The sequence below is a fragment of the Rhineura floridana genome, chromosome 15 (genome assembly GCF_030035675.1).
Source record: "Rhineura floridana isolate rRhiFlo1 chromosome 15, rRhiFlo1.hap2, whole genome shotgun sequence".
Lineage (NCBI taxonomy): Eukaryota > Metazoa > Chordata > Lepidosauria > Squamata > Rhineuridae > Rhineura > Rhineura floridana.
In genome coordinates, this window is record NC_084494.1 from 25578223 (window position 1) to 25589583 (window position 11361).

The window sequence follows — 11361 nt, forward strand, 5'->3', positions numbered from 1 at the left end:
TTATAAATGGTGTTACATCTGTATTTTTCAGCAGGTTCAAGTGTTGCAGGACAAAGCCAGATATTATTATTGTTATTATTATTATTATTATCATCATCATCATCATCATCATCATCATTGTCATTATTATTACTGAGAGACTTCCATGTTCTCCAGCTACTCCATTCATAGGTTGAATATAGAAAGTTGTTTTTTATTCAGATGACAGCCTTTGCTAACATGTACTCTAACCAGCAGATGTCACTGATAAACAGAAAGAGCCCAGCAGACCTATTCTGCTCCTGGTGCCCAAAGAACCATCTAGCCTCTGAAATAGCTTCTATGTTTGCTTGAAATTCTCCACGTTCTGTTTTTGTCCTTTCTTCCAGGCCCTGCCTGCTCACTCAACTCTCAATATGAGCTCTGTGGAAATGGCTGCCCTGCCACTTGCCGTGGCCTCTCCGCTCCGGATTGGTGTGAGATGTCCTGCAAAGAAGGATGCTATTGCAATCCTGGGTTTGTCCTGAGTGGGGACCAGTGTGTCCCTGTTGGCAATTGTGGCTGTGTGCACCAGGGCAAGTACTACAAGAAGGGAGAGGATTTCTACCCTGGTTCAGCTTGTGAGGACCGATGCTCCTGTACAGACAACGGAGTCGTCAAATGCCAGAAAATCTCTTGTGGGCCCAACGAGGAATGCAAGCTGAAGGATGGCATCCAAGGCTGCCACCCTGTCGGGAGTGGCAAATGCAGTTTGGCTGCAGGCTCCCACTACTTGACTTTTGATGGACGGGCCTATAACTTCCATGGAACCTGCAGTTACACTTTAGCTAAAGTCCAAGGTCAGGATCCTCAGCTGGCAAACTTCTTGGTTTTGGTGGAGAACGAAAGGTCCCTGACCAAGATGGCTGTGGTCTCTTTTCATGGATACACTGCTGTCATTGAGAGGGCCATGAAGTGGAAGATCAAGGTAAGTCCTTTTCTGGGTTTAGTCCCCTTGAAGTCAAAATGCCAGCAAAGTGCACCCACAGTTCCTACAGTGGCAGGAGCCCTTGGGAATGCTTCATCTCCCAAAGCCCCCTGCGCCCCATTACTAGGGATGGATGAATCTGTCTATTTTTGTCTCTCAGTTTTACATTTTTCCAATATTCAGTTCAGTTCTCCATATTTCCACAGCAATTTGAGATTTTATTTTTTAAAAAGACCCTCAAGAAAATTCATCAGCATTTTAGTGTGAATTCCTCCTAATAAAACACATTTTGTATGCAGTTTTGACCATTTAGAGATGTTTTTAAATATTAAGTGATTTTATAATGCATGCTTATTGTCACCAATGAATACATTATCTATGCACATTTCTCCTGAATATATGCATCTTTGCATGCATTGTTTTGATGGAAAACAGCATCACAAAACTGACAGTAGTATCAATTTTGCTTCCCATATGATTTCAGGAAGTGTGACTTAAGAAGTTTCCCATTAAAATGCAAAAATACATCTCCCCCATTCCCTACCCATCACACTGTTGGGAAATGTTGTTGGTGCATGTGGAATTGCGTGTCCGGCTCTTTACAGGTGAACAGCACGACGTTCAAGTAATCCAAGCACAGACAGAGAACTTGTTTAAGAGTCCTTTACTTTGGACATTAAAGTAGCAAAAACAGCATACAAGGCTTTCTCTTTCCCTCACGATTACAACACCTCCTAGCAAGAACTTTCTTCCCCCACAGAGCTTCTTTCGGTTTCTCTCCAACCTTTTGTAGATAAGACTGGCCTCGCTGGGCACAGCTGCCTGCCAATGTCCTTGGTGCTCATCCTGGCTGGATTAACCCCATAACTACAGTTTCTGCTCTTCAACTCATGTGAGGCACATACGCACGTACACACATATCCAACAAATGTGAGGCAATGAGATGGGGAGGGCAGAAGAAAACGTCCCTCTGCTTTCCCTCCTGTATTCCATAGCTGATATTCCTGCTAAGTTAAGGGAGAGGATAGAAGGAGAATAGGAGCAGACAAATGGGGACAACGACAGAGACAGGCGTGGCATCCCATCATTCCAAGCCCTCAGAATGGCTTAGCAAAGTTTCCAGGTATTCCTGGTTCTTTTTTTTTATGGGAAACCCAGGAATAGCCAAATCTAATCGACGAAGAGCCTTTAAAGATGCTTTTGCATACACTGACTGCACATATATGCATATAATCCTTCCATAGGTGAAGAATTTGAGCCCTTGGGAGGTCAAGCAAAGCCCATCCCTTAATTCTTTTAAATGGGCCTCAAGGACTTATCTTTTGACCATGGTCTTTAGTGGCTAACAAATTAGGATTTAGTCTGTAGTAATGGCATTGTGTGGCCTGGCTCTGAAATATTAGAGTTATACTGGGTTATTATTTTTATATGGTTTCTGGATTTTGAAAGAAATTAGTATTTTAAATGTGTATGTGTTGATGTAGGGCTCCTTCAGATAACCTGTTTATTCAGCATTCATCCTGATTTGCTTGCACAAAGCTTGTGCAGTGGTTAGACTATGTCTGGTCTAGGGATGGAAAGATCTGTCAATTTTGGTTGCTCATTTTCCCAGTCTTAAATTCAGTTTTCCATATTTTGGCAGTAATTTGCATTAAAAAAAAAAAAAAGTCCTCATGAAAATTCTCCAGCATTTTAACGATAATTTCTCCTACTAAACACACTTTTAAATGAAGTTTTGACTAATGTACACATTTTTGCAAGCAATTTCTCTTAATATACTGTAGTTTGGTATGTTATTTTCACAAATGTATTAATTGTTATGCATGCTTTCTCCTAATATATTTGCAAACATTGTTTAGTTGGATAACTTTATCACAAAATTCAATGCAAATTTTGAAAGGTGGCTGCATTTCAGTTCTCGTGATTTTGGAAAGTACGCATCTGATAAATTCAGCTTTAAATGTGAACTGAATTTAATTTCTTCCTCATCCCTAGTCTGGTCTTCATGTTCTGATTTGTTTGCGGGGAGGTTCTCCCACAACAAGCATTCATCCTGATTTGTTTGTGCACTGTTTACATGTCTTTCCATTAATCATTTGTTCATGCAATATGTTTCAGTGCATTTCCCCATTGCTTTCCTATATGCAAAAAGTCAGCTTTTTAAAAAAGTAGATTTGTTCTGCTAGGGTGACAGGATGCTTTAAAACTCTTTAATTGCACAAAACCTCATTTCTGGTGTATGCATGAAGCCCTCCTACAAAACAGCAACTGTCTGGAGGCACCCTTAGTTTGTAAACTTTTGGAGTGATCTATAACTCCATTAAATGGTTGTTGTTGTTGCTGCTGCTGCTGCTGCTGTTATGTCATTATTATTCTTCAGTGTCCCTAGTCACCTTCTTTGTGGTTAATACAGTTGGATGGAGAGCTCTACACTCTGCCAATGAGGACAACTGATGGGAAACTCTCGGCCAACCAGGAGGGCAACAGTATAATTGTCCAGTCTGACTTTGGTCTCAAAGTCCTTTTTGATGCCTCCTCGTACGTCTTTGTGTCTGTCCCCAGCACCTATCAAGGACATGTCAACGGCCTATGTGGCAATTTCAATAATGACAGGACTGATGACTTTACTCTACCCAGTGGGAAAAGCACCCAGAATGTGGATGAATTTGGGGCCTCTTGGAAAGTTCCCACTGATGGTGCCAGTTGCTCCAATGGTTGTGGGGATCAATGTCCCATTTGTGATGCCGCCAAGACAGCGCCGTACCGACCTGAGAGTTCCTGTGGAATGATCCAAGCCAAATCAGGCCCATTCAAAGACTGTCATTCTTTGGTGGGCCCTGCTGAATACTTCAACCACTGTCTGTATGACATGTGTGCAGCCAATGGTGCAGCAGAAACCCTCTGTCAGAGCATCCAGGCTTATGTAGCTGCGTGCCAAGCTGCAGGAGTTACCATTGGAGCTTGGAGAACAAACACGTTCTGCCGTAAGTTTGTACAGTAATCTGCAATTACATCATGTAATCGTCCGTCCCCAGCTGTGTCCTACAGCAGAGGAATGGAACTTGTGGTCCTGTAGGTCAGCCTTTTCCAAGCAGTGTGCCTCCAGATGTTGTTTGACCACAATTCCCATCTTTCCTGACCATTGGCAATGCTGGCTGAGGCTGATGGGAGTTGTGGTCCAACAACATCCGGAGGCACACTGCTTGGGAAAGGCTGCTGTAGGTGTTCTTGGCTTCCAGCTCCCATCAGCCCCAGGCAACATGGCCAATGGTCAGGGATAGGGATGGGTTTCACTGCATCATTCTGATCCGCTTGTATTCCAATAGTCCATCATTTGATCCTGATCCGCCCTCTTTATGTTCCCGCTTGCTCTGGCACTTGCCGATTCGATCTGCTGTGTGTGATTTTGGGGTTTCAATCCACGGTTTTGTTTTTTTGCTGGTGGTAAAATGTTTTTCTAATTCTTAACTTAAATACTTATGTAAATGATGACAGTATTCAACGTGGGTTTTGGCAGCGGGGAAAAAATTGCATAATTTTTACGTGGCTTACATGAATAATCACAGTGTTCCACGTTTTTTCTTATTTACACATCAATGAGGCAGATAATCACCTCTGAATCTGTCTCTTGCCTCAGGCTAACTGATGTGCTGCTTAAAGATTCCCTGCCTTTCACTATTCTAAAATTAGACTGTCAGCAGTACTAAAGCATCATTACCACCACCACTAGTACCATGTATTTTTGTTCACACACACACACACACACACACACACACACATTTAGCACAGAGAGGGAGAGAGAGAGAGACCTTGGTTAGCTCAGGACAGCTGCAATGAAAGTGGGGTGGGGACGGGGTGGGTAATGTGGGTCAGTCTCATCATCGTAATGTTTGCCGCGCAAGAGAATAGAGATTCAGAATGCTCTGAGATGTCTTATTTGAAAAACAGGAAATTGCAGGATGATTTGACAATTAACATTGATGACATATATAACCTAGGGCAGACCAGACAGCCAATATTTTTTACGTTATGTGTGGCATAGTGGTTAAGGTGTTGGACTACGACCTGGGAGACCAGGGTTCAAATCCCCACATAGCCATGAAACTCATTGGGTGACCTTGGGCCAGTCACTGTCTCTCAGCCTCATGAAAACCCTATTCATAGGGTCGCCATAAGTCGGAATCGACTTGAAGGCAGTACACATGCACACACAGAACTTAAGAATGTTTAGCTAATGCTCCACACCTGCCTGGACTATTTCTGCCTACGTATATCATTGGTCTCCTCTCTTTTCCTTTTCAGCTCTCGCCTGCCCCTCCAACAGCCACTACGAGTTGTGTACAAGGACCTGTGACTACACCTGCACCAGCTTATCCACTCCAGGCCAATGCACAAAAAAATGCTTTGAAGGCTGCCAGTGTGACAGCGACTATCTGTTTGATGGTGGGAGATGTGTGGCAATGGAGAACTGTGGCTGCATGCATGACGGGCGCTACATCACAGTAAGTTCAGCAGATATCAGAGTTGTGATACCTATGCATACGTGTGTGCAGCTCTACTTGAGTTTGCAAGAACTTGTTTCTCTTTCCTCCGTAGAAACAACAAGAAACAATGCATCACCAAAAAAGAGAACACTGATTTGAATAATACTAGCATATGCTGAACTTACAAGATCTGAACAGGGTGTTTCATGACAGATCTTGGAGGGCACTGATTCATAGGGTCGCCATAAGTCATAAGTGCCTTTGAAGGCACATAACAACAACAACAAGCATATGCTAATTTATATGTATATATGAGTGGCCAGAAGCAGCACATCACAGCAAAGGTGTGGGTGGCACCCTCTCACACTCCCTGCAGCCTCATCAAGGACAGCTGGCAGGGGTGGGAGAGGGAGATAGCAGGTGCAGTAAAATGGCTGCCTTTATGCCCTATCAAGCACTCAGTGACATCACTACAAAACATGGCTGTGACTTAAAGGTTATTACAAGGCATGGATGGGCCTTAAGCAGATATTCTGTTTAACGGCTGAGTTACCTTTCCATGCCACCTCCTCCTTCAGCTTCTAGTCAGAGCCAGAGGAAAAGACTGAAGGACAATATTTTCTCCGCTCTGCTGAGATTTCATGGATTTCATGTGAATCTCTTCTCCTTTCCCCTCTTATTAAAATAAAATGGCTGCAGCCTCTTCCTGATGTCCTGAGGGAAGTGGGCCATTGGGCATGTGCAGGGGAAAAGAGCATAACTACAGGTCCTTACACACTGCTGATGAGGATGGATCTGCCTTAAACGGGAGAAAGACCCTCTCCCTGTGTTTTTGTAGGGAGGGACTTGCTTGTCTGCAATGCTTTTGAGTTAAACAAAAATAAAGCAGGCAGGCAGGATTCTGTCCAAGATTGGAGAAGGGGCTAAAGGGGTTGCCCAAAAGCCACAACTGCTTGGATGTACCACACATGCTTGTGAGCATCCAAGATGGCCCTTCTTAACCCGGATGGAATCCTCTCTGTCCCTGCCACCCCCTACCTATGGTAAGTAACTGAGATGTGGGTGGTGGTCAAAGCTTGGAAAAGTTACTTTTTTGAACTACAACTCCCATCAGCCCAACCCAGTGGCCATGCTGGCTGGGGCTGATGGGAGTTGTAGTTCAAAAAAAGTAACTTTTCCAAGCTCTGGTGGTGGTAAGGATGGTCCCATCCAATCTGGGAAGGGCAAAGGCTGCAGGGAAGCCTGTAGGCCCCTGATGACATCCTTTGTATGAATTAGTTTTCCACAGTTCAGTTCCAAGCTGAATGGCGGGGAGGCAGCCCATCACTCCCATACTATTATATAATTATTTTAAGGACCCTGTTCTTACATTGTAATTCTCAGAAATACAAAATAACTAAGACAGACTTCTTAAAAAACATATGTTGATGCACCTATGGGCATAATCTTTTGTTCTTCCTTTAGACCAGGAGTAGCCACACATGCCCTCCAGATGTCGCTGGACTATTGCTCCATCATTCCGGACCATTGGCCATGTTGGCTGGTGCCGATGGGAGTCCAGCAACATCTGGAGGGGACCATGTTGGCTACCCATGCTTGAGACATGACAGGGTATGTTTGTGAGAAGCTCTTTACCTCTCTGTCGGTTCAGAAATGCTTCCAAAGGCTTGGAAGGATAGCCATAAACCAAATAAGAAAGAATGAGCATGGCAGCAGAGGGCAATTGTCAAACTGGCAATAGTGTTAAAGGAATACGGTAATTATAAAGATAGATTAGACAGTTGGAAACCAGTTGTGAAATATATGGAAAAAGAACTTGGGATTGCAGGGGCTGGAGTAGATTTCATGCTTGTATAAGTAAATGTAAGAGAGGCTAAAATGTGATCTCTTTTAATATTTATTTTATTATCGATTTAGCATTTCTGTAGCATTGCCACACTCTTTGGAATGCTGTTGCTTAGAGGCATGTTTAAGTAAGACTGCATAAGGACTGCACATTTTGCATGTCTGTTTGCATCTGGAATTTATACTTTAAAAAGTTTGCATTTTAATGTTAACCTCTTTTCTTCTCACTTTTGTGTACTGTCAATTTTCCAGGCTAGAGAGAATATTGTCTTAGGAGGCTGCTTGAAACAGTGCACCTGTCGTCCATCAGGCCAGCTGGTCTGTGCGGAAACCAGCTGCCAGGAAGGGGAGGTTTGCACCCTCCAGAATGGTGTGCGTGGTTGCATGAGGCAGAACGGCGAGTGCATCCTCACCCCTGGAGCACGCTTGACCTCCTTTGATGGTGCCTCCGGGAAAATTCCAAACAAAGGGGCTTACGAAGTCACTTCCTTGTGCAATGAAAATGACCCCTTTTGGTTCAGGATTGTAGCAGTTGTCCAGGAACACAAGGACTGGGATCTGCCAGCTGTGGCAATGGTACATGCATATTTCCAAGGGATGTTTGCCATCACTGTAAACACAAACAAGGAGACACGGGTAAGTTCCCAAGGCAGAGATCTTGTGTGGGGTACAATGTCAGTCATAAATAATAGACAAGATTAGCTTAGGTCCAATAAGTTCCATGGGTTTACTCTGAGTAGAAATTAGTTGGTTACAAGCCATTATTTATCAGTTTTGTGTGTTGCCCCAATACATAAAGTGTTCTGGGCAGTTTACAGTAAAGATGTATATATATATATTCAAAATAAAACATAAAACCATATCAAAAAATGACATAAACCAACAAAAACTAAAAAATAAAATATCCCAAATTAAACCACAGATTTTAAAAAACCAAGGCTGCAGTTGCATCCAACACCCTGCGAGATTCTAGCCAACAGAGAAGCCAGTTTTCTCCTGCTTTTTAAAGAACGAGCCATCATGACCCATTGTACAATGATAAGAGTCCATGCATTGCCCCACCCACTCTGGCTCCACCCACCACTTTCATGTGGCTCCCAGAAGGTGTCAATGAGAGAATGTGGCCCTTGGCCTGAAAAAGATTCCCTCCTGTACTCTACGCACTACCCCAACCCATTTCCCCCTCTTTTTCTGCATTTCAGGTTAATGGGCGCCGAATCACACTCCCAGCAAAGATCTCTGAACATGTGTCTATGAGCGTCTCTGAGGATGGGGTTGTGATTAATTTCACCTCTGAATTAAAAGTTATCCTCGGACCCCGTGGGGAAATGAAGGTGGATGTCAGCAAAAGCCTGGCAGGAAAACTCTGTGCCTCCTGTGGAAACTTCAATGGAAATGCTGCTGATGACCTGAAGCTACGCGATGGGAAGGTAGCAGGGAGCATGACTGAGGTCATTGATGCCTGGAAAGCCACGGACTTTCCTGGCAGGTGAGTGGTTCTGGGAATGATCTTTGCCTCAAGAGGACATAGGCTAAAACAGGCACTTTACAATGCAATTTTATTAGGGATAGGGATGGGGGAGAAATTGATTCCATTTGTATGTAAAGCTGGATCAATCAAACTTGCCCTTTTGAAAGCAGTATGAGAACTGCAACACAGCCATGTTTGAAATTCACTTATTTGGCAATGCAGCTCTCCAACAAAACAATGTTTACAAAATGCATCTAATAGGGCAAAGTGTGCATGAAACTAACATATGAGTGACAATAATATACAAAATATTTATATTAGGGGAATTGCTTGCAATAATGTCTACATTAGTCAAAACTGCATACAAACATTTTTGCATTTATTGGGAGAAATTCACAGTAAAATGCTGAAGAATTTTCATGCAGAAATGTGGAGAACTGACACTGAGATTGGAAAAATGAGAAAGTGAGAGAACCAAAATTGACAGAATCATCCACCCCTCATTAGGGATGGAGGAGGAATTCAGGAACTCTACATCCTGGACTGAATGTGGACTGCTCTGGAGCCACTGAACCATTTTTCAGATAAGAATGTCACCTTCTCTGGATTCTGCATCCCAGGCAAATCTGTTGCAGTGGTCTGATGCCTGCCATTTATTTTAATTTTTTACAGGTGGCTGTCTGCAACTTTATTTGGAGTGCACCTGTTGACATTAATGGAGATGACCAACCTAGGCCCATTAACTTCAATGGGTCTATGCTTAGCATAACTGTCGGATGCAACCCATTATTTCTAACCTGCCCTTTTCAACTGGTCCCAGGTGGGGGGAATAGGGGTAGGGAGAGAGATGACAGTAAAACAACAATAATTAACAATAGAACAACATAACAATACAGCAATAACTGTACAGACATAATAATTACAAGCATTCTTAAAAAAGTAAATTCAACTAGCAGCAGACAAACATCAAACTGAGCAACTCAGGACAGTTCTCATTTCTCACCCCCGCCCTCCTCCAAAGGTCTGGGTGAAGATTTGTGTCTGTCTTCACCAACCTACAAGATGTCAGTAATGTCAGCTCTGTATTTTTATTTTAAAAAAAAGATGCATTGTATGGAATCTGTACATGGTATGGGGGGGAAGATGGCTGCCTCATCACTGCATGTGGGCACTCATCTTTGTGTCCACACGAAGTCTGTGTGGGGAATGGTACATCATTGGTGCACCCCAGGGGAATCTCCTGGCTCATTGGTACTGGGAGGAAGGGTGGGATATAAATAAATAAATAAATAATAAAAAGCCATGTGGAAGTGGCTGGACTATCTAGCAGCTCCAAGCAACTAGGAGGAAAAACATTGTTTTTTAAAAGAAAAATATAAAGAACATCCCTCGGACCACCTCGTGAACTTGCCAGTACCTTTTTACCCCCTCCACCAAAAGAACGTTGCACCGATTTTTTATTTTATTTTTAAAATCCACACCTGCTGCTTGAAATGGGATGGAATGAACTCAGTGTAGGTCATGTGCAAAATCGGCACAGACTAACTTCACCCTGATCCCTCCATCCTCTGCATGTCTGCAGTCACGCAAGCCCCGCTGAGTTCAATGGTACTTACTCCCAGCTAAGCGTATTTTGGTTCACAATCTGTATTATTAATAGTATTATTATTATTTATGCCACTTTTGACCTGCCCTTTAGCTAAAAAAGCTTTCAGAACGGCTTACAAAAAACAGAATTAAGGCAGTGCCTGTCCTCATGCATGCGGTCTAAAACGTCATGACACACAAGGGGAAAAAGGCACGAAGGAGGAGGGGAAAGCAAGCTCATTCTCAAGTTCCAGTTCTTATAGCACAGCTCTCTATGTTCTGGGTGTCTTGTCCTTAATAAAGAGCAGACCCTCCCTGGAAGGTCTCTTTCCCCCAAATCAGATCCAGGAGCAGAGCTGGTAGCAACGTCCAGGCCAGGAGGACAAGGCAGCTCCTGTTGCACAGTTCTTCCTCAGACAGCTGACTTGATGGCAGTCAAAATTACTCCCTACCAATGGCAGCAGTCAACATGTTACAAAACCAGAAGCGATAGATGAATTACATGCAGAGAGCAAACTACCCTTAAATAATAAAACTACAATGGTGTGGGAAGCAGTGGGAAGATTCTGAGTGAGGGATGAACGAGCTCACATTACATTCTTCACAATTTTCTCTTCCAGTGAGAAGTAAAAGCCTTTTGACCAAAGTGGACCCCTACTTCTGCTGCTTCACCATTGGAGGCAACTCTTCGCATCTGAGCTCTGGAGCAAACGTCTGTGTCAAGTATCCCCTGGCTTTACATTTTTATGTTATTTGATCTGCTATCAAGGTTGCTCTGACTGCCAAATAAAATGATGACACTTTTCCCCCTAAGAATCAATAAATCTTTTTTAAAAAACTTTTCTACAGTGATGCCACTTTATCAGCATGATTTTAATCTGTGGATGTATACCCTGGGGCATGTATGTGATTGCTATAACCATTATGCAAGGCTGCCTTATTGCTTTTATATGTATAAGTGCCTTTAGGAGGGTAAGATCTAATAGTTAAGCTCATAATGTTGTCTTCTGTAGCTTGGACACCTGCCA

The 11361-nt window shown here is 43.2% G+C and overlaps 1 protein-coding gene across 1 annotated transcript in view; it reads left to right on the plus strand.

Annotated features, from left to right (window-relative positions):
* The window catches only part of LOC133370533 (IgGFc-binding protein-like), a 43901-nt gene extending 32764 nt beyond the window's left edge, over window positions 1-11137 (plus strand). The window contains exons 15-20 of the mRNA XM_061596981.1: window positions 369-946; window positions 3360-3930; window positions 5249-5448; window positions 7528-7911; window positions 8478-8764; window positions 10954-11137. Coding sequence (XP_061452965.1) covers window positions 369-946; window positions 3360-3930; window positions 5249-5448; window positions 7528-7911; window positions 8478-8764; window positions 10954-10963 — 2030 coding nt within the window. The 3' untranslated portion in view covers window positions 10964-11137. The remainder of the gene's footprint in view (window positions 1-368; window positions 947-3359; window positions 3931-5248; window positions 5449-7527; window positions 7912-8477; window positions 8765-10953) is intronic.
* Window positions 11138-11361: the final 224 nt, after the last annotated feature.